This window comes from Haemaphysalis longicornis, unplaced genomic scaffold, assembly GCF_048455015.1.
Source record: "Haemaphysalis longicornis isolate Haplotype H1 unplaced genomic scaffold, Haemaphysalis longicornis Haplotype H1 scaffold_1, whole genome shotgun sequence".
Classification (NCBI taxonomy): domain Eukaryota; kingdom Metazoa; phylum Arthropoda; class Arachnida; order Ixodida; family Ixodidae; genus Haemaphysalis; species Haemaphysalis longicornis.
The window spans coordinates 389,638,354-389,662,786 of NW_027526203.1; the positions used below are offsets into that span (position 1 = coordinate 389,638,354).

General features: G+C 48.0%; 1 protein-coding gene across 1 annotated transcript in view; it reads left to right on the forward strand.

The window, feature by feature from the left end:
* Positions 1 to 214: 214 nt before the first annotated feature.
* The window catches only part of LOC144155259 (uncharacterized), a 38,914-nt gene continuing 14,695 nt past the window's right edge, over positions 215 to 24,433 (forward strand). The window contains exon 1 of the mRNA XM_077686587.1: positions 215 to 359. Within this exon, the coding sequence (XP_077542713.1) occupies positions 348 to 359 (12 nt within the window). The 5' untranslated portion in view covers positions 215 to 347. The remainder of the gene's footprint in view (positions 360 to 24,433) is intronic.

Consider the following 24,433-nt stretch of genomic DNA (forward strand, 5'->3'; position numbering starts at 1 on the left):
GACGCTCGCCACAGAGAAAGCGAGAAAAGCGTGACGTCACGGCTGACGCAGGCTTTGTTGTGGTTTTTTCTTTTGTCTTTGTTTTTCGGTGAGGAAAAAAAAAGAGAGAAAAGGTTCGCACAAGAGACTTTCCCTCTTTCAGTCCCGAGCTGAGTCCGACGCGGGCAGCCAGCAGCGCTTGCTACCGGGGTATATATAAAAGTTTACCGGAAAGGGAGTCGCGTGTGTATGTGTGTGCCAGAGTCTCACCAAGTGCCGCGTCGTTCCGCGCGATCTCGAGAGTCGCTCCGCATCCCGCCGCACCCGCCGGTTCCGGATTACCTCGCTGCCCTTGTCCACGGAACGCCATGAATCCAAAGGTGAGCCCGCCGTTGCCGGTGAAGTCGAAGCTCGATAAGTTGTGCTTCGTTCTTTTCACGCACCGAAATTGCGGAGTGATCTCGAGTCCTGCCTCTGACTGCTAGTCAGGGCTCAGGATCAATCCGTGGTCGAGAGGCAGTTTCTTTCTCGGCCGCCTCACATTTTTTGTTTCGGGGTGGAGCCTTGTCTACCAGTCTAATTGCTGGAGAATGACCTGGCAAGTTTTTTTTCTATTATTGATTGGCTTTAGCTAGAGCATTTAGTGGCTCTAGCTTTAGCCACGGTAACTCAGTGATTAAGGCGTTTTACTGCGGAGCCTAACCACACTGATTCGATCTCAGCCGCGGCGGCTGTGTTTCTGGTGGAGGCAAAAACTGAAAACGCCGGTGTGTCGAGATTTCGGCGAACTTTTAAGATCACCGGGGAACTAAACTAATCCTGAGCCTTCCACTACGCCACGCCTCATAGCCCAGGTGTCGCTTCGGTGCGTAAAAGACCAAAATTTTTGAAATTTGGTTGTTGATTTGCGTGAGCAACTCTTTTGAGAAGAAAAAAAAAAAAGAGAGAGAACTGGGAATTAAGTAAATTTGAAATTTGTACGCACATACTTTGTTTCTATGCGAATCATGAATTGTACGAATTTTCTCACACGTGGCTTGGTAGTGGGTAGCGGTTATTTTCATAGGCTTCTTCGTTTTTCATGGAGGATGGATAATTTTACGAACATGCTATGCTGTATGAAATTCAGCAAGGGGGCACATAAACGGAAATGCGGAGCCTACTTGCGCTAAAATAAGAAAAAAAAAACTAGAAGAATGTTAGCGCACATCTACAGTGTATATTGCATGTGGATACGTACGTTTCCCACCAAACATCAGTGAAAGCCAAGACAATGGCCATGGCTTTTGACCGGGAATAGGAGAAATTGTGTCACCACTCGGCACAGGCAGAGCAGTTTAGTGAACACTGCCCGCAATGTCACGCACGCGTGCCGATCAGTATTGAAAAAGCAGAGGCACTGTACGTTAGCGCCGGAATGCCGCCTTAAGCACTGGACACTAAACGGTAGGCCTGCTGAAAACTCACGTGCGCGTGGAAATATCATATCTTGCATGACAGGCCACGTTAAAAAAGGCAGTGTTTATAGGCTTCTTCAACTACAATACCGTTTAATAGTGTTATCCGCTTATTTCGTATGTTTTATTCGGATGTTATACCTATACATACCGACGGTATTTCAGCACGCTGTTGCGCTGCAAAAGCGCTCAGCACATGCAGAGTCTTAAGGCTAAGCACGTGACCTGATAGTCATATAAAACCTTATAGCACTTGATTCTTGCATCCTGACTTGCACAAACGATCATGATGTTCCCAAAATCCCCCCCCCCTTTTCCCTCTCATTAATTTTTTAGCGGATGCTGTTTTATGCTATTAACAGCAATCTGTTTCGGGAAAAAAAATACTTTAGGGGAAATAATTTCAAATCACTGTAAATATGTAAAATAGTGTAAAATAACTTCAATTTGCCAGGTTTTGTTATTTGTCAAGCGAGGAGCTGTAAGCGAATCAAAAAGAAATCGGAAAGTACTGTGTAAATGGTCATCCAAAATTTTTTTAACATTGAATTTCACGGGGCCCCATTATGTACACCCCGCGTCAAAATAAGCCGGGGCACGCGAGCGCGTGGCAAAATGCGTTGCCGCGACATCTGACGTTGCACTTCTGGTGTCGAGACATCGATGTGCGCGTGCGCGTCCAACCACGCTCGATAGCCTGTCTTTTACTTCGCTTCAATCGGTAGCGCTGGCCACATTCAGAGCTTGGCGCCAGGGGTCACTTTCTTTGCTGAACATGTCTTGCTCGTACACGCTTCAGCGGCCGAGGGTGAGAGTGAAAATGCGTTGCTCGCCCTGCCCTGCTATGACAGATAACTAATCTTGCCCGTCTCGCGGTGACAAAATTGTGTCCCACATATGCTCTCCCACTTCGGTATTTCCAACAGCGACGCTGTTCTTGGGCTGGGCTTGACTACAGCCGCCTGTCCTTGTATCGTTTTACGCTCCCTTCGGAGTTCCCAGCAATGCGTTTGTGTTTACAGGTAAAGCCGCCTTTATGAAGATCGGCGGAAGCTTGGTCTTTGCAAGCTGGCCTTCCGACACTGCCTGTTACACAGCGAAGCATGGAAATCTACGGAGAGAGTATGATTAAAGAAAATGGCTTTAGCTCATGTGTTAATAAATGTATCCAAAAACCAGTTCTATGAAACTATGCTGATCGGACGATTATACCGCTATGCCGAGTTTCGTTTACTTGTCGTAATTAGGTAGTGAAGTTGTAAACGTTGGAGGATTCGTTTGTTGTCATTATAATGCAATCTACGGAGAGATATTGCCATGTATTGAAAAAAACGGTTGTAACTGTGGCTCCACGCTGGTTCCGTAGATATCAATCACAATCGGTGGAACGAGTTTTAATATTTTTTTCGTAAAACATGCGATTGGTTGTTAACTAAGAATGAGCACACAAAACAGAATACAAAATGAAGCGTTAAAAATAATCTATTTTATGAAGGTGTTATGAGACTTCACCTTGCACACGTTCTGAAACAATTAAAGAAGGGGAAACCGGAAAAGAGTTCGGCGTGGTCCTGGGTTTGACAAAAAATTCACAAAAAAATTCAGTGCCCTTCCACTCTGGGAAGAAGGATGACCATCAAAGCTGCGGTGCCGAGCCTCAACGTGAGCTTTAACTGTGTCGTAGTCCAAGGGGTGCACGAAGCAAAACACGTTTGTTTGTAATTTGCGATTGAGCATAGTTCCCTGTTAATTGACTGAATGAACTTGATGAATTATAGTTTTCTTCCGGTGGACAAACATGGGGCTGTCCGTTTCCCTCCCGTAGAATCCTATATGTACAGACAGCGGACGAGAATTCCACAATATTTACAATTTCACTGTGAACCATGTAATTTTGAAAACTATATAAAACCCAGCTTTGTGTTAGATTCGTCTTAACGGCTAATTGTCTTATAATTTGTTTCGGTATAGTTCCAATGAAGCAAGCGTTAGAGCCACTTTCTGTGATGGTATTCCCTGCGAAGATTCACGTGATTCACTCTTCAACAGTCGATGTGGGAAAGCCATCTTACAGAGATCAAGCTTACAACGATTCCCTTAATGTCTGCTTCACCTTTTAACACAAAGGAATTGCTGGGAAGACATTTTAGGGAACAGCCCTTTGGCGTCCTTCTCTGGGCTCAGCTGCGTCGGTGTCGTCGTGACCGAGCGTACGATGGGAAGACCGACGAGTGAAGGAAAGCAAAGGAGGAGAATGTCGCGAAATTGGGAGGGGAGTAGGTTCGCCGTGGTGGCGCGAGCCAGCGCGCTCCGAAAGTGTGCGGGGGGGGGGGGGGGAAGGGAAGGGGCAGTATGCTGTGCCCGCACGAGGCGCTCGACGCTTGGAGAAAACGTGAGGGGGGCGTTCGCGCGACAATGATGTGCGTTCCCTTAATGCGATGTTCAGAATAAATACGTAACTGCCGTATAGTGCGCTATGGACGTAAAAAAAACGGCGTTTCACACAGTTCGCTTGGCTGAGACGTCAATTGACGTCATTATTTAAAGGTATTACTACAGTTGCGACAACACTCTGAACCCGGCCTAAGACGCAGTTCTTGTCTACATCTTGTCAACATTCTTGTCTACATCGCTCTATTACCGGAGACGATCTGCTGGATCCTAGCCATAGACAGCTTTCCTGTAAAAAAGAATGCAGTATTTAAAACTTTTGCCTCATCATTGTACTGTACCAAAGGGGGCTGGGGTCTCTGTCAGGCTTTGTAGCCTTTAGTCCCAGCCTGCCTCCTCGTACTTCAGAGGAAATAAAATCTTTGAATCTTTGAAGATAGCAGTCCCGTTGCCATGTATCCTTTGTCAGAGCAGCGCAGAGCGAGCAACGCATCTTCACCCTCGCCCTAGGCAGCTGAAGCATGTGCGAGCAAGACGGGTTGACCAAAGAAAGTGGTCCCTGGCGCCAAGCGCTGAATGTGACAAGCGTTGTCGTTTGAAGTGAATGAAAAGACAGGCTAGCGAGCGTGGTTGGACGCGCACGCGCACATCGGTGTCTCGACACCAGATGTGCAACGTCAGATGTCGCGGCGATGCATTTTGCCACGCGCTCGCGTGCCCCGGCTTATATTGACGCCGGGTGTACATCCAGTGTCCTTGTTCATTCTTTATGCTGTGCCCCCTCCGCAGTTTTTTTCTCTCCTGGCATTATTATTTATGAGCGCTTTTTATTCACCTGGACACAAATTTGTTATTTTTAAAGCGAAGCGTTATGTGGATGGGGTTTCGTGCAATTTTCCTGCGAGCGAGCAAACACGTCTTGCGGCCAAGCTCACTTTATCGCGAATGTTTAGAAGCAAACGGCTGTAACTCTTGTTTTGTATAACCTTGCCCAAAAACAATTGTATGGTGACTGGTCACTAAGGACTCTATAATCATCCCGAGTTTAATTTACTTGTCACGTTTAGTTAGTTTGTTTAGTCAACAGTGAAGTTGTAAATGTTACAGTATTACCAAATGTTGTCGATACACGAACATCTACGGGAGGAGTATGATTTCAGAAAACGGCTGTAACTCTTGTTTTATCGAAACTTTTCAAACAAAAATTGTATGGCAAGTGACCGCTGCGACGACTCAATCATTACTTCGAGTTTCATTTACTTGTCAGAATTAGTACCTTAGTTCAGAATTCTGTTTCACCCCAGTGTGTCGTATGCTAAACAACGTCGCTTCACTGAGTGCAATGATTCATGATTTCTCTCGTTTTGTACGCTTTTTCCTCGAGCTCAGGGCACGTTTCAGTTGCAACTATGGCTGATACCACCTATCTCTTACCCGGAAACATGAGCGGTGCAATAGAACCGAATTGACAGAGTATTATTCAACATTAATTATTAAGCGCTCGCGCTTAATAATTATGTACGTCATTTCATGTCTCCAAAGCTCTTTTATGCTGACTACCAAGCAATGCATTAAAAAACCGCCGCACAGCTCCTGGTTCTTTATTATTTCTTTTTTTTGCGTGTGTGCTCCGCTGTTTTTTGTTTTTCTCAATAGCGATGCAGGCAGAGCCATGGGTAAGGATGGAGTCAATTAAATAGAATAGGCAATAAATGTCAATGTATAAGCCAACTTACATATTGTTTAGGCCACAGTATAAGCCCAAGAATGTTGAACCCCAGCCGGTGTCAGCCCCACCGGCCGATATAAAGTGTCTGGAAAATGGCTCACGTTCAACACTTTTAAACCTATTTATCACGAGCGAAAAAGCAAAGACTATGCACGCACAGTTTCGTGAAAGGTTGCCTTTGCTTGAGATTGGATTGGATTCATCCTTTGGATTGGATGACTGGATTCATCCTTTCGCTTGTGCTGAAGGCAGCCCAGCCGGCGCACCACCGATGGCGAGACTGAGGATGAACCAAGCGCCGGCGAAGCGGCCGTTACGCCCTGGCCTATGTAGTGGTTCCCTGCCCTGAAGCGCACGCACAGATGGCCCAGCCGGCGCTGAGCGACCCAGCGCAGGCGAAGCAGCCGTTTCACCCTCGCCTAGTCACGTGGTACCGCATGCAGCCAGGTTCCGAGCGAGCGAAGCGATAAGAAAGGCGCGGCTGGAAAGCCGGGGCTGAAGGTCACATACGACGCGATGAATGACTTTGAAAGAGAGCGTAATACAGCGTTCGCTCTGAAAATTTAGTTGTACCTGCCCGTCTATCTAATTACCGACAGTTCGTTGCAATTTACTGGCAAATATGCGAAGCAAAAAGGGATATGGCCGAAGTGAAAGAAGCAGCCTGCAATTTGTGCTCGTTAGAATGAACATCCGTCTCCAGTTAAGCAAAGCAATGCAATAAAGCAAGCTAAATAAGAATGCATTGCAAGGTTAAAGGTGTTCAGTATATAATGAAGGAAAGAATTATCTTTATATTGTCAGTTTTGCTCACCCGAATCAGGTTAAGCGGCAAATTATGGTTTCCTGTTTTCGGCCCGCGGACGCGTGCGACTACTAGAAAATACCAAAAGGTTTAATTTGCTATTTGTCCTATTTGCTATTTGACCGTCCTATTTGTCGTTCGCGACGAGGTTCAGTGAAGAGTACGAAGAGCGATTAAAAACCCACATAATACTTATCGGGTGTCAGATGGTTTCCAAACCTTGTTCGAGGAATATTACTTTTTGATTCGCTGCAGCAAATGTGTAATAGTGGCTTCCGTCATCTAGTCTTGTCACCAGTCAATCAAAAAAAATTCAGAGGTGACCACAGAAGGATGCAGCGAACTTCGGCGTCAGACGAAGTTATTGTTGGTGGAAATTATTGCAAAATTAAAGCTGATTGGCAAATTCATTTTGTCAGCTGTATTATGAAGACGCTGCCAATCCCCTTTAGGTATGTGGCAAAAGAGATTTTGTCGTGCTTGAACATGTATGATCGCATTGAAGTACCCCGACCGTTTGAAAATGTTTCAAAGCTAAATAGGATGTATAAAGTGTAGAATCACCATTTTTTTAAATTTTACCACTGTAACCAATATTGTCGCAAAAGGAAAAAAGAAAGAATGGAAGGCGTATTGGTAGATCTTTAAGACTGCACAATGGCGTATTCGAAAGGATCTCTGCGACGCCTTTCTCAACTTTTTTTTCGAAATCTTACATGCTTGCAGTACGTAATCAATCAACACTTTCAGTACTTAGATTAGAGGGTCGCGAAGTACCTTAGTCAAAAATTACTGCTCTATGCTCACCAGATAACTTTGAAAAGATTTTTCAAAGATTTTTCTCTCTTTCCCGGTCTTGACCTTCTTTGACGGCCCGAATTACGTGACTGAGGCCATGTAGCGGCTGTTGATCGGCTCTCCTTCAGTTGAAGCAATAAGCGCTTTTCGATAGCAACTTTAAAAATAAAGCCACAGAAACACAGCAGAAACGGAAGGCGTATCTGGTGCGACGAGCAAATCACGCAGTGCCGCTCCCCGTGCAGGCGATAACTGCAGCTTTCGCAGTGCTTCCAGACGCGAAGGAAAGAGTGAAAGCGTTTATCGAAAGTGCTGCAGGGTCCCTTTAAAGATCCTGGCGCATTTTCAAAGATGCTTAAGCACTTCATCCCCCTCCCTCGTGAGCTCGAAGCTTGGCCCGATGTGCACGCCTTGCTTCGTCTTCAAAAACCCGTAAAACGGCTTCCCCCAACTCCCCTCGCACGCAGTGCCAGGCGTGTTTTGCGTCCTAACCGTCCTATTTCCTTGCTTTAGCAACGGCATTGGCTGCTTGTCGCTGCTTTAGTTGTTCACAAGCATCGGCATTTCGTCGCCATCATTCCCATCCCCCCCCCCCCCCCCCCCCCATTGCGCTTCGGACGTACTGGAGCACCCCAGTGCTCCAGTACTAGTATGTCCAATTGAAGGGACCAAGTGTTCAAATTCGGTGAATGACGAAGCTCAACATATGATTTGACTAAAACAGTGCATGTGCGCAGGGACAACACGCACGGCGCGAATGACTTTTTGCATTGCGCAATATACCTGCGCAGGTGCATGCTCGGCCACGTCATTCGCCGAATTCGCACACCAGCCCACTTCGATTGATCATTCTGGAGCCTCGCGGGGAAGACGCCCAACGGGGACTTCTTGGAGTTCACATTTTGCAGCGTGTACAAGTGGTGATTGGACGCGTCAGGCAGCCAACGCAGCGCCACCTCCGCCAATGCCGCATATTCTTTATGGCTCGGGGCTCGGTTTGGCGTCACTCCTCTCCGCACGCGCCCTTTTTGTTCTCTGTTCTTCCGTCGGTCTGTCCACGCATCAATGGTGCAAATTTTCGCCCACGTGCCCATCTATTGCTCACGAAATAAAAAAAAAAACCTCGACAATAACGAGCTCCATAATGTGAATTACGTGGAAGACACTGGGACTGAAACGTCGCCAGATGCCCGGCGCCATTCGTATGCGTCTTTTGGAAGCCTGTTAGAGCCCGCGATGAACCAACATTAGCGATTATTGCGCCTACGAACTGTCGGGCGTCGGTTGGTTATTCATCTGCCAAAGTTTGGTGCATGGATCAAATGCTAACTATTGCTGCAGTAGGGTGGCGACCCGCCGCGGTGGCTCAGTGGCTAAGGCCTTGCGCTGCTGAGCTCGAGGTCGCGGGTTCGATACCCGGCCGCGGAGGCCGCTTTTCTGATGGAGGCAAAAAGCAAAAAACGCCCGTGTGCACGAGATTTCGGCGCACGTTAAAGATCCCCAGGTGGTCGAAATTAATCCGGAGCCCTCCACTACGGTGTGCCTCATCGCCTGCGTTGCGTCGGTGCGTTAAACCCTACAATCAATCAATGAGTAGGGTGGCGAAATGAACTGTCTGGTATATTTGTACCTTGACGAAAAAAATGTCGCGACTGGAACACTATAGTTCAAAGTATATGCATGGTCATCGACCAGTTTGAAAATTGACGATTTTTTGGACTGCTCGATTAAGGGGACATTTTTCGCAGGACCGAAAAGCCGGTCGTCGACTGCGAGAGTGTCGGCGGTGCGTTAATTTATGTTAGATACATGTAGATGCTCATATTTAATAATTACGGACGCCGGATTTATGCGCTGGGGCCCTGCGTCATTACTAGTTCACTCCGCAGGGTAATCAAATTTATTTTGCTCTTAAAACAATCAAGGCGTCTGCTGCTTGATTGTTTTAAGAGATCTCTCGGGCCAGGACGGCTGCGAAGGCACGCGGCCTACCGGACTAGGATGGTCACCCGCAGCTCATTCTCTTTTCTCCCTCCTTCCCCATCCCCTGTATTTCAATAAACGTTTTAATCAATCAATCAATCAATCAATCAATCAATCAATCAATCAATCAATCAATCAATCAATCAATCAATCAATCAATCAATCAATCAATCTTAAAACAATCGAGGCGCGTTACGACATCGCTAAAACAGCGCCCTTCTCTCTTTCTGGATTTATGCGTAATGTTTTATATTTGACGCGCCGTATCGAACCGGTTCGGAATGTGATTGTTCAGGCGACCTCTGTCCGCCACCCTCAGCTCCGCGCCATGCATTTGCGTTCGCCTCCCCCACCCCGAGCGCCTGTCTTCTTTTGCGCCTATACACAAGGAGCTCGCCGTTGAGTGACGTGCTGACAGGTCGATTACAAGTGTCCCACGGGTGCTCCGTGTGTGGGCTTTAAAATTTCTTTTCGTCGTGGGCAGCGCGCCCTTTTTGAAAAAGGGACGCGCAGTGCGCCCAGCTGTTCGTCGAGGCAAATAACTCGTGTCTGAAAAGCGAGCACATTCGCTTTTCTCTCCGGCGCTTGTGCAAACAGCGCCTTGTTTCGAAAGCAGCGCAGGCAGCGCTCTGAAGGTGGCGATTAGAGCGCACGTTGCTGCACGACTCCGGGACGCACGGCGGGGTGCCGCACCCTCGAGGCTCGTTTGCGCGCCTCGGACAGCCGCGCTCTCGTCCGGGCATCGGACTACAATGCTCACGCCCATGTGCGCGCCGTAATTCGTGCCGGTGTCAATCCGGCGCCGGCTCAAGGCTCCGCGGCGGCACCGTCACGCTCTCGCCCAGTCCCGCGTTCCTGACGAGAGCGTGGTTCGAAAACCCGGGCCTTCTGTGGAGCGCATAAATTCGGCCACGCGAGAAAGGGACTGGGCGATGCCACGGGAGCTAGAAAGCGTACTTTGCCTTGGAATACGGCGTGCCAGAATAATGCCTGTATGCGCCCCCGTGAAACGCGGCCGGCATAGCCTAAAACCGATCGCGGCTCGCATCAGGGACAGGCTGCCCAGCGGGCACGCACAAAGCGGCTCAATTTCCATACAGCCAATCGTGCCCCAAAGCCCCGATAACTGGCCCGGATGCATTGTTCTCACGGGCCGACGCCGAGCGTGGCAACTCGGAAGCGAGCGTTCGGGGCGATTGTAATGCGCGCGCTGGGCGGCTACCTGATTGCACCCTTGTCGGCAGCCGGCTTCACCGGGGCCTTCGCGGAGGCACGCCCGCAGCCTCTTATTGCCTTTGGTTTGGTAATGTATACACGCAGACTTAAAACTGTCGCAAAATGCCCGCAGTTAGTTTATTTGTTATTTTTTTAAATATAGAGCCTCACGCTCACGGCCGGAGTATTAACCGCAAGAAGTCTCGTTTTTGTGCACAAACCGCTTGGTTCCCATTTCAACAACAACAACAATAATCAATCATCAATCGATCAATCATGTTTGTTTATTGTGCTTAGGAACAGCCTTGAAGCCTTCGTACTGGCGCACAGAGGGATACTTGCAGGGTAAGCGAAGACAAGCCACGTCAAGATTAAGTGCAGACGATAAAGAAAGATAACAAGTAAAACAGAACTTTTACAAGTATATGGACGACATAAGAAAAAATATAAAAGTAAAACAAATTTTGGCACTGTAAATGAACAACGTATAAGTAGAAAGCACTACAAAACGTTGGATGATATACACTTTACACCTAATGAACACAAACAATGCTGACGTGACACAACGGAACAGATAGGCAGCCCACAGATTAAAATGAACATCTCTATGACACGGACAGACATGTAAACTTGTAACATAAATCCTTAACAAGAACAAACTAAAATTCTATGGGCAGCATATTTTGCAAGAAGAAGGCAGCCTAACAAGCATCAAACTAAAAGCAAAAAGATGAATTGATTGCTACGGAAGAGTGGACTATACAGTACGCTGGTATGAAGGACAATATATGCGATTGCCTAATTGAGTGATAGTTCTGCTAATGCCTGAACTGAAGTGATGGTGCGAGCTGTTAAAAATATCTATGTCAGCAGAATAGAGGTTACATGTGCTCTGCAGCCGGAACAGCGGACAGTGTCTGGTACAGGCGCTGAGAGTACGAAAAGGATGACATTTTCTCGTGGTTTTTAGAGGAACTGTTAGATGTTGCGCAGAAAGAAGATCAACACTGTTAATTTGCCCATGTATTAGTTTAAAAAGGAATAATAAATCAACTGTATCGCACCTATCCTTTAGATCAGGCAGCACTCACAAGTACCGTGGTCATGATTCAAGACGGTGATACTCGCGAGGGAAGCGATGTCTAAGTATCGACAGGAACTTATTTTCCACTCTATCAATAGCCACTCTGTTAGATCTGCACGTGTCTTTCCACACAACCGAGGCATATTCGAGCAAGGGACGACACACAGTGGAGTAGAATTGTAGGAAGTGTGTTGAACAACGAAACTCTTTCGACATCCTGCACACTCTGCCCAGACCGCGGAGAGCTCGCTGTTTAATGGATCTAACATGCGGTGTAAAAGTCAGCTGGCTGTCAAAGAGCACACCAAGACCAGTCGTCGTTAAAATGCGAGTCAAAGTAACATCATTAACAGAGTATTGAAAACGCTGGCAATGAGCAAAAGTCAAATTAAGAATTTCTTTTCGCACAAATAGTGGAAGCTGCCTCATCTGTCTCATACGCTGCAGCGTCCGGCCAACATGCAGGGTGTAGAGGTGGGCTGTGGTTCCCGTTATAGATACATACATAATGCATGCATGCACGCGTACATACACCGTTTAGTAGCTCAGGTGCAGCTTCGACCTGTAAAATTTTAATTAGAATTGGTTGACGCATACTACATATATCCATCCATCCATCCATCCATCCATCCATCCATCCATCCATCCATCCATCCATCCATCCATCCATCGATCCATACATACATACATACATGCATATATCCATACATACATGCATACATCCATACATACATGCATACATAAATACATACATACATACATGCATACATGCATACATGCATACATACATACATACGGGTGTGACATTTGACAGGTCTCTGACTTGGTCAAAACACGTCCGCTATATAAAAGACAGGCTTGTATGTTATCTAGCAACGCCGGCGGATGCAACGTCCAGCATCATTAAAGACTATTCTCTCTGTCCCCCCCCCTCACATACATACATACATACATACATACATACATACATACATACATACATACATACATACATACATACATACATACATACATACATACATACATACATACATACATACATACATACATACATACATACATACATACATACTATATACATACATACTACATACATAGCCTTTATACACTGTTATGAAAGAAGCTCTCTTCCAAAGCATTATAGGAAAGAGCACGCGGAGCAGAATTTTGCTGCTACCTTTGCAACTTTGAACTCCCAGTGGTGGTGAGCTGATAGGTAGGCTACAGGAGTCGTACTCATCTGGAGTTATCAGCAATACTATCGCGAGCAGACTAAGAGCGGCACTGAGGTTTTACGGGGTGTTTTAGAGGTGTGCTCTGGGCCGGTTGGGAAAGGGCCCCTCCCCACGTGTGGGTTATCCTCAGGGACGAGCAGAAACGGAATGACGGAATTACGTGTGGTGGAGTGAACTCTAAACGGATACGCATGTACCTACAAAGAGCCAGCCATCGTGTATCACATTCTGTCGTACAAAAAAAAAAAAAAAAACGATTGCAGAAACTTCCCGAATAAGCATTTACGGAGTCATGCTTAATTAGGCCGCTCTGCTATCAGCTCTCTCTTAAATTCGGTTTCAACACAGCACCACACTTAAACGCATTTCTGGGAAGACACTCTTTCATGCGGCAATGTAGTCAGTCTTATACGAAAATATGAAAAGTGGGACACATCACGCGTTACAAACGGACAGACAGGTTTTTTCGTTGAGTCTGCATAGAAATGCTTAATCAATTAAGAGGTACAACTTCCGCTACAGGGAATCGAACCGGCGGCCCCCGTGTGCGATAGTACAACGCCTCAACAGTCTTGAACGCTTTTTGACCCAGAGCCGATAACGCCGCCACAACAGGTTCCGGGAGTAAAATAAATTGCTGCGGAAAGATTCTTTTACATACTCACGTAAGAGAGATTTCTCGCTGGAACAAAGCATGCGATAAAATCACAGCCCTTCTGAGTACTCCCGGACAATGTGTTACATGCGGCTTTTCCTTTTCACAGACGACAGTGTTCTTTGCCGTCCTCTGCAGGCTTCAAAACTCTGATTTGTGCGTTTTTTCCCTCTCTCGGTAACCGTTGTGTGAAGTCATTTATCACGATTAAAGTTTATGTGTAAATAATTGCCTGAGGTCGGTTCTAAGAAGAAAGACCTCCGCAGACGCTTATGCGAACGTAATTACATTTACGACAGGGAGTACTGTATCAAAGTAATCTCCGAAATCACGTCGCCCTCTCAAGCACTCTGAACACGCGCGTTTCTGCCGCGTCTGATCTGGGCGCCGAGACAAAGGCGTCGCGAGGAAAACAAGCGCTGCCCTTGTCGGGTGCGGGTACAGAAATTGTGGCTTGGATCATCCGTTGTGCTTTGCTATGCGCACAATGCACTTTTTTTCGTCGTGTAAGTGAACTGGGAATAGAGGTCTGCTTTCATGTTGAATAGTTACGCGGCTCCCTTTTAGTGGTGCGTCACGTGACGAAATATCAAATGGCATGACTGGAATAGATAAGAAGCTTGCGGAAACTAGTTGGGACATAGCACGGGGGAAAACTGCCCACTCCGGCAGCTCAACGAGTCAAGCATGCAGTTGTTGGACGCGAGGCCACAGCTTCAACTACGGACCACGGTGGCAGTGCTCGTAAGGGGCAAAAAAAAAAAAAAAATGCGCCCACGCACTCCGTACAGATGGTTAACCAGTGAAGCTGTGACGTGAGGCCGGTGTTTTGCATACATGACGCGTGGCCCACCCGTTTCGAAGTAGCATGCGGCCAACGTTTGCCATCGCCACGCTGACGCCGTTCCGCCCGCACCGCCGTCGCCCCTGCCCGCCGTTGTCGCTTGAGCTGTGCACGCTGCGCAGGCGTTGTGCTGCGAGAGCGAGCAGTATGCAAAAGTGTAGCTACGTCATCTGTAAACCCAGCCAATCTCTCTCCCGTTACTTCTAACTCCTTTCCGACCTGTTTTTTTTTTTTTTTTTTTTTTTTTTTTGGGGGGGGGGGGGGGGGCATGGGCGCGGGGTTCCTTTGGAGGAGTTTTCTGCGTACACGGGACTGCCGGATTTTCATTTCGCGAGCCATATAAAACCTCGCTTTAAAAAACCACCGTTTGCTGACTTTTGGGGGGCTCTTTACCGAACTTCCGGAATCTTAAAAAATCATATGAAGAACGCGGGACGGTAATGAGGTGTTTGGCATCGCGGAAACGGTTTAGCGGTTACTTTGCTGGTATTCACTGGCGAGGCGCGCATGCAGGCAACCGTGTGAGTGCGGCGTCGCTCGTTACGTCGGGCTCCGCGGTATGGCGGTACTTGTCCGTGCTAAGCACATGTGTTGCACGTTAACAAACTATATACCTCACCGAACGCACAGCATTGCCTCGAGTCTAATGTGAGTGCGATTAATAACATCTCTGTTGACACCCCCGTTGACAATCGGGTTGAAACGGAGCATACGACGCACGCCGGCGTTTTTTTTTTTTTTTTCTTCAGCGTGCGGGCGCAGTGGGCCAAGCCGCGCCATGTCCGTGGCGCATCGGCCATGTCTGTGGCCGTTTCCATTGTTGCCAAGCGAAGAAATTGGCAGCTAAACTTTTTAACGAATACCACCTATACATTTTAAAGCTCATTTATTACACTCGATAGCACGGAAAATACGTCCTTGAGAAGCCACAGCCTGTCACACACATTATGGTACACACAATGTCCATAAAGTGCCCTTGATCTGCATCGGTTGCGGCGAACTCTGTCTGTTAGTGATGCCACGCACGTTCTGCCGCTCATTAACCACAGTGCTGCAGTATATAAGCTTGATAACACTGTCGTTCAGATCTTCCCTCCTTTCTCTGACGGCGATATGACGGATGCGCTTCCGCTCTCGTAAAGCAGCAGATGCAAGACCGGGAAATTACGCCGTATATATGGCTGCCGCTCAGCATGCAATATATATGTATACTTCCGCGTTCCGTCCGCAGAATGTTTAGTACTAAATCACGAGATGTCCAGTACCTGAAAAAGACGTGCTTCCGAAGCTTCCTGAGCGAAAGAATGCCTAGCCAGGTAAGAAATACGAGGGCTTGTCTCCGCTGATAGACAACCCACCAGCGCGGTTGGCACGCGCAGTAGTATTAATTGTAGAACAATCTATTGACTGGGGTGGCGCGAGACATTTGGCAAAGGGAAAACTCTATGGGGGCAAAGTGTGGCCGACTATGAAATCCTTGCAGACGAAGCTCTCATAGTGAGCTAAGCGTCTCACTGGCGTCGATTCGTAGCCGTATCCACTCTTCGTACATGAACACCACCGACACAGGCCGATGATTGTCGCGGATCGACTTGAGATTCTCGCACTCCCAACCGAGTTGACGCACGTCAGGAGTCACTTCACTGGCACATCCGTGGCACTTATTGGCGGTGGGGATGGCGGGCTGTCAGGATCGCTTCGTTGCCGTCCTTACTGCCACAGCACGATTTCCATCTGCCGAGGCGTACGTAGCCAGACCGGGCTTTGTTGAAGAAAACTTCGGCTCCCCATGCTGCCCTTTGAGTAGCAGGTCTTCAGCTTCGGGGATGGCAGCTAGAAGACTGTATCGGCGACGTTGCTTCATTTGACGCCTTTCATTTCTGGGGCTATGTCGAGAACGCCCGGGGCTGAGCCCCCGGGTTGAGGATGAGGCTGGCGATTGAGTTGCACGTGCCTCGCTCGCCAGCCCATGGGCCCGCTGGTTACTGGGGTTGCCTGGCTACCTGGCACCCACTTGATGATGGTGAGGATGCCAGACTCTCGGCAGAGCGGTTTGCTTGGTGCCAACGGAGACGCGCAGTCCTCTTTGTTCCTGTTCTTTCATCTCTTTCTCGTTTGTTCTTCCCCCTTTCTTCTGCCTCGTTCGACTGCCTCTACCAGCTGCTGTCGTGTGCGTGCGGCCTCCTGCTTAGCGCTACAGCCGCATTCACCGAAGGAACTGCTCGATGTTGGACTGTGCTTTTGTTCCCATAATACTCACGTATAAATAACAAATAAATAACAAGCTTATTTTCTCAGCCATTGTTCCGGAACAATTTGTGTTCGGAGTGTTCACTGGCAGGAATCACTGATCTCCCACCCCCACCCCCTTCCCGAATTTTTTTAGCTTTGGAGGATGCTGGCATCCTGATGTTAACACTTTTTAACACGACTGTACGATGTGTTGTGTTGTGTCGTAACGGAAATTTGTAGTGAGGCTACGGAGGATACGTGACATGAGGATGTCAGTCATACAAAAGAATTCCACAAAATAATGGATTTACTGACGTCAATCTTATTAGCTGCCACAGGAAGTTATAGTGGAGTTTCTTTAATTTTAGTCGCTATTCAAGAAACGAATTGAGTTGAGATGCTGCATAGCTGGCAACACATACTTGGCTGAAATATTCACGCCGTTAACAACTATTTTTCAGAATGGAATGAACAGAACGTCAAAACGAAATTATAACCTCACCTCCCTTACAGTCTTGCTAAAAACTTCATCTATTGTCACCGTAGCAGAACACAGGACCGGTGGGGTTTGGTGACTGCAGGTTCAACGGCGCGTGCGCAGAAGGGCCGAAAGTTGTGCGTACGCTCAGGTGTGCGTCGACCGTGTACTGGGTGCCGCACTGGTAGCGGTTTTCTGACATGCTACGACTTTTTAATGTTCGTCGCCGGGGCCACAATCGCGAAGAACTTCTGTAACATCCAAGGAACTGCTACTCTTGCAGGGAGCCAAAGCGTAATGAACTGTCTTTGGGAACTCGGGTGCAGACGGAAAAGCCTATTCGGGATTGTCTCTGAGGCCGTAGAACAATACGCAACAGGCATTCGGCAATCAGCCTCATCTCGATTCAACCTCGCATCCTTCTCACTCAGGGCTTTGGCATCCATCATACGTGTACACGACAGCGAACAAGTTCCGCGCCGCTATTACTAGAATGGTTCCGAATTCGGGCACCAAGCACGCATGGGCGCTGCCTCGTCGCGTATTCATGAGAGACCCCTAATCGTTTCCCGGTTAGCCGCAAGTATGACGAAATGCGCCTTGAGTGGCGTTCACTTATCTCAGTTCCCAGGACCTACCACACTGCGCTGCCCTTTTCTAACTTTCCTCCTTCATTTGGGCAGTGCACGAAAGATCGCACAACCAAAACCTTTTTTTTTTTCTCTCGACCACAGCGCAGTGGTGGCTGTTCACGTACCCGAAAATTGATCCTTCACTAACGAAAAGCTAATTCACCGTTTGCAATTTTTTACGCGGCTCTGAAACTTTCGGAGGCGTATAACGTTTCAAATTTATTTCGATAGGCGCCTGACCGACGATTCAGGGGTCGAAGAGAAAATAATAAATATTTTGTTCTGCCGCACGCATGGGAAAAGTGCCAATAGTCGGCGCGAATACGCCTTCGTATTCTATTCTAGTGGGCTCTATTTTTTGAGGTCTCGCTTTGAAATTAGCTTTCACCGTGTGCCTCAACTGAGGATACGCAACGCGACGCTTCTTAAAGTCCGTTAATCACTCATCGTCGTGCTTGCGCTGTCGTTCTTTTGGAGTAATTTCCGCAAGAAGTTGAGGCGATCAACGAGACGACTTTAATTATCGTTCCCGTGGTCACGTTCCGGCGCCATTAAAAGCATAATCCGGAAGTTTGTAATGGTCAACACATGTCTTGTGGAAGAACCTCGTTTAGATGCAAATGAATGAGGCAACGGGAACACTGCGCTGCTTAGTTACCCAGGAAGGCGCAGACGGAGCTTTTGGGATGGTCATGCGAAGGCTTTCCTTCTGATACTTTATTCACTCGGTCTGGTTGCTGGAGCGTCCACACTTATGTGGTCGTGATTTTATTTTTCAGCTGGGTAATGTTTGCGTTTTATACAATGTAATGTGTCGATAGTTTATTACAAGGGTACTTTCTCTCGGTTATAGCGTGGGAGGGGCAGGGGGGGGGGCACGTATTCGTCGCGACGCGTCCATCGTCGCTATCTTCACGCGTGTCCGTCGCGTGTCCGTCGCAGGGGCACTGTGGTGGTGCATAGCCGGATGCAGAAATAAAAAAAAAATACTTCTGCCATGCTGCAAGGAGGAGGCGGTGCAATATCTGAACATTGGACCCCCTTCTGCGTTCTAATATAGGCAACACATTCTGGCAAATCAATACACTGATTACGATGATTCCGAGACGGGAATCAGGGCCGCCCGGTTGAGCGTTTTTTACGCTCTTCTTTTCAATAAATATTCGCGGTACGCGAGAATGGCTACCGCGGATCGATTCAGGCCGCCGCGCATGGTGGCGGCCTGACATCAGAATGTCGAACCAGCGACATCCGAGTAGCGAATCCCCAAATGCAGTGCATGTTGAGGGGAATTATGGCCTTACCCGGAACGCAATCGTTAACTGGGACACGTGTCTTTTTTCCCAATCGCAGTATTTAATGCAGGTATATGAATGACATATCTACAAAAATATATTGCCTAATCATAATACTCACAATACAAAGTGCACCGCGATGACAGTGATTAGGTAAATCGTTAAAACGGGGGTACTGGTACGCCTATTAATAATGCGACAACCATAGGATTTAAGCAACACGAGGTACAAATGTGGTTGGAAATCATTTTGCTGATGAACACCATTTACATAAATTGTCGTTTGACTGAGCAGAGATTTTGTGGATACCGTTGGTCTACGGTGCGTGTCCAGCATGCACATTTACTATGAAAGCATGCAGGGCGCGCTCTAGAAAAAGTAGGTCATGTGGGACATCATCATTGCACAAGTCAGTCTTTTCGCGTAGTTCCTAACTGAGAACAGTGCAGGATCTTTCTAGTCAATTAAACAGTGTTAATTTGTTTCCGGCACATCGCGAAGTCGACAATTCACAGAAAACGCAAAAATATTTCTACCATGCATGCAGCCATGTTTGTTGATGCAGGTCTGTACAACTCCCCAGGAGCATATTCCTACACCTCTAACAATTCTGAAGTCCCAACGATCTTATGCTAACGCAATGGGTAGACTAAATAGGTTTGGATGCGTAGCATAAATTACATTATCAGCTTACAGTGCCACTTCAGAACGCACAGAATCACTGCGATGTAGCATAGACTCGGACTGTAACTGCGAACTCAACGGAATTTGACATATGCCACGTTTGCTTTGCGCTTCGCCTCTGCAGGCGTCGGTTGGAGACGATGTCACAAACAATCTGCCTTAAGTTCCGGGTAAGACTTAATTACGGAAGCAGGCGTTCAGATCTGAGAACGTTTTCCGTTCCTCGCGTCTTACGCTGGCGGGATCTAAAATGGTAACATGCCCCTTTTGAACGGTAGAGTTTTAAAAAGCCTGTATTGCGTGCGCCTAGTTTCGTAATACAACGCGTGTTGCAAGTACGGCACCAATTTTGGGGAGAAATTATGACCCCCATACTATGCAGCCCGTGTCTGCAAACGCGGGGGTGCAAAAAGTGAACCAAGCTTTAATAACGCTGTTTCTTTTAAACGACTGGTCGACGCCGATTATTTAGGACAGCAGACTTCTTGTTGCGACATTCCAATTAACGTGTAGCTTTGCGTCTTTCATTCCTGCGGGTTCCCATTTTCTCCGACGCACAGCCAAGATGATGCTGACAGCTCACGCATGCGCGGATACACCCGTGTATATATCTGCGGCACTCCACCCAACACCAGTCCAGTAGGACGGCGGAAATTAGTCTGGCGCAACTAAACCGATCTTTTTCGCCTGGTGCTTCGTGAGCGAGGAGAGTAACGAGACATCCCGATAGGCATTATTATTAGTATGTAGGAAATACACGTTCATCCGCTCCTCGAACGAAATGGCGAGGACGCGTGGAAGGGTACGTGCACTAACGCTGTTTGCGGTTACAATCGCACGTCCTGGGGCCCGTCATTACGGGCGTGGATACCCTCCTTCGTAAAGACATCGCCCATGAGATTGGATGAGGCTACGCGGGCCTCTTTGCAATGTCCCCTCTCCCGAAGAAAAAAGCGCGCAGAAGCACGCGCAAGAGCTTAATCGTAGGGGCTAACGACTCCACCTCTGCCTTCCTGGCGGGCAAAGCACCGCTGTATGAACGAAGGAGCGGGAAAGAGAGCAGCGGCAAGCAGCAACGACAAGCAGTATACGGGTGGGAAGAAAACCGAAGCGCCGAACGAGGCGCCTGTTGTACGCGCGTTGTGCACAGGCGTGGTGAGCTTGGAAACTAACGTTAGAACAACAACATAAAAAAAAATACCGATAAAGATCTATCCTCTAGAGCTCAGAGAGAGCAAAGCGCCGGTTCCTCTGCACACACGAGGTGATAAATACCCTGATACTTCCTCCGCTGCGCAACAAGTGCCTCAGGCTGACGAACTTTAGGACCTGCAGCCGGTGCACTGGTTGGCAGAGGCGATTTTTCTTCCCGCCAGCGCGTTGTAGTCCGGCCACCGTTAAGTTAGCAGTTAACCGTTAGCGATGCATCTTGTTCCCCTTCGAATATATATCATATGCACTGCGGGCGGTGAGAATTTAAGGCAGAGTTATGGATGTTTTAGGCAATGGCAGTTGTAGGCAGATGAAAAGAAAACGTCTTTTGGCTTCCGTAATCCAATTCGGTAATGGCTTGCTTGAGCAACTTCGCTTTCCCGCTATGGGAGACTAGGGTCAGCAATGTTATGGCTTATGTCTTCAGAACGTCTGTTACAACTGTCGTGGTGTGTCGTTATAGGAGTACCGACTAAATAAAGGGAACCTAGTCGTGCAAAGTAAGCCTGGGGAGAATGGCTGATACGCTTGGGGGCTTGTTTTTTCCTGGAGCTCATTTGGGCGAAGTTAATCAAAACGCGCATCGCTCTCACGAAGCAGCCATAGTTACGGCAAAGAGTGCGCGTGAAAAATTTCAGACCCTTCTCCGGAACGTTACCGGGCTAGAGCGAAGTATCGAGACCAGAGAGGTTCACGCCCTTCAGTTAGGTAATACTATCCGCCACTAGACTGCAACAAACTTGGGTCACGTGTGAGGCTCTCTGGAGTACAAATCGTGCGATGTCACAATTCCACGGCACGCGGCATGGAAACGCAGCCAAGCAAGGCTTATTGCGCCGTGCGTGCCTTGTTATTTCCTTCAGTACAACGCCCCTCCGCCCCCTTCTCCACATTTTTTTTTTTTTTCGGTTTAGAGAACGGAACTCCTCTGTCCGTGTCGGCATGCGACGGTCGGTCAGGCCCGCGCACCAACGCTGGCCAAAAGGGGGAGGGAAGCTCGTCTTCGGCAGGCTTCCGCCAGCGGGGGCCCCGGACAAGGCCCACGCCAGTGGCACAGTCGGAAGTTGCGCAGCGGCGCCGTTTCCCCGAAAGGGCGACTTATTAGGCTGCCGGGGCCATTGTTTCTGGGAATCCGTTAGGGACGGCGTCGCACACTACTGAGAAGATAAAGCGGGCCGACAATGGCGGCGTTCCTCCCCGCGCTGCTTGTGCCGGCCCACTTGGCAAAGTGTTCGGCCCATGCAAATTCGGCGCAGCCGGCCGCGCCTGTCCGAGTCGCACGTCACGCGGAGAGCGCGACCGCGAACAAAGGCCTCATTGTTGCCACTCGCAGGGTCAGCCGCGTCGCGCAGTGCGGCCATTTAGGTTGTCAATGTGAGCGGCCGTCCTAACACTGCAAAAGCGCGTCGTGTGCTATGCTGCGTGCCGATCGGTGAGCTATCCACCCCCCCTCCCCCCCAACACACACACGTACTTCCCTTCCCCCCCTCCCCCCTACTCGACCGGAAATCACCGGTAGACCAGTGACCAGAAGCCGTTGAGGTAGCCTTCCGCATTTTTTTCTAGTGACTGCTTTTTGCCCTGGATCCACGGACTCACTATTGCGGGACTGCCCAGTGCTGTGTTCCAATTAAAAGAAAGCTCCTCGCACTGCCCCCGGCACGTCCGCATATATTCCAGCGCCATGTGCGGTACTGCTGAAGGTAATTTGCCGGCAATTTTCTAGCTACTTCCTCGCGAAAATAAGAAGTAAGCGCTGCAGGTAACACTTGTTTTTGATCGTAATTTATATAACGACTATGATTGTTTTTATTCCAGGCATCGTGTAAAGTCTAGGCTAAGAAATTTGCAAGCGTGCGCCATTTATCTCTACGCAGTCGCAGAAGGTGCGAGAAGCTGTTGAATTGCTCCTGGATTTTGGGTGCTACGACTCTTTCTTCACACCCCGCCTCTTCTTTACAACGATAACAAGGCCCATCACTTCTGCTCCACATAGCGCTTTTGTGCTACGTCCCAGATACAAATGGCGAATTTTTCGCAGCTGGGAGCAAACTGTTTTAGAAGGCATTTGATAGTAGCCCCCACTCTGTTCGTCATTAGTACCCGCGATTTTCGACTGCTGTAACAAGCTGTATATAATCTGCTTACGGCGGAACCCGCTGCAAAGAAATGTCAATATTTTTTACCGCAAAATCGACTTCGATGTTTTTGTTTCGTTCTTAAAAAAATCCCCGGGTACTTGGGTCTGCTTGCGTGCTTTGAAAGCGAAAGCCTAGCGATTATCAAAGACTTTTCCACTGCTGCATCGTGTTTTGCGTACCTTTCTTCGCTTCAGTTTTTTCGTCTTCGACGCGAAGAGCTCCGACGGGCAGACTGGCCGCAATTCCCGCGGCAGCTCACCCGCAGCAGACCCGGTCAAAGCGTTCCTTCGCGCGCACCCGTTCTACTCACGTACCCTCACGTTCACCTGTAACGGCGTGCGCGCCACGTTAGTTTTTTTTTTCTTTTCAGGGTGCCGATTTGGCACACTGCGCTCCTGTTCCAGAAAGCCCGGGTCAAAATCCTACACGAGCCCAAATGCGTCCTTTAATTTATTTACTCTTTATAGCGGCGGCCATTTTGGTGTCGTTTGCGTTTACGCCGACGACGATAGTCACTTTTCGTGTTTGATAAGGCATTTAAGGCTTGCAGCTTAATAAATATGCTATAAACGCACAGGCGGCTTGAATCACTGTTCATTACACTCCTTCATACAAAGATGAGACCCAGGGTGCATAAAACTGAAGCTCGATTATGAGCAAATCACCAGGGTACTCGTCGCTATAAATCACTAATTTATTAACAGAGGAAGATATTTCAAAACGCTGACAACATTTGTCTCCGTCAACGTCACAAGTAACCGGTACTTACTATAAAAAACCAAGGCATGAAATTCGATTGCATACCACCGCGGTGACTCAGTGGCTAAGGCGTTGTGCTGCTGAACCCAAGGACTCGGGTTCGATTCCCGGCCGTCGCGGCCGCTTTTTCTGATGGAGGCGAAAAGCAAAAACGCCCGTGTGTTCCAGATTTCGGCGCACGTTAAAGATCCCACGTCTCATAACCTGTGTAATTTCGGCGCGTTAAACACCATAATCAATCAATCATATTCGATTGCATAGGAAACTGAAACACTATAACAATATTCCTCAAGTTCGCGCGAACCATATAGCAAGAAAAGAGCGTATTGTGCATGTCAGTGTTTTCATTCAAGCTGTAACTATGTCTTACGCGAAAAATTAAAAAAAGCAAGGCATACAAAAACTGGATGGATATATCGTCGCCGCTTTCTAGAACACATCAACACCCTTAAATGCTACTCGATCAGAAAACCCAAAATTCTTCATCTCGCCATAAAAAATTCACGTCACCTTATTTTTATTCAGACTTGTACGGAACGACTACAAATAACTTTTGTACGTAATTGTACGTGATTGTACGTAATTGAATGATTGTAAACCAGGCTGTATGCTAGCGACGTTAGAACCGGGGAAACTACTCAGAATCAAGCCCAAGTTGCGATGTCCCATTAGTAACTAGAAAGGAAATTGGAAAGGCTCTCAAAGGCATGAAAATAGGTAACGCTGCAGGTGACGATGGCATAACCGTGGATCTTTTGAAGGAGGGAGGAGATATTGTACTGGGAAAGCTTGCTGCACTATTTTCGGAATCTTTGAAGGTTCAAA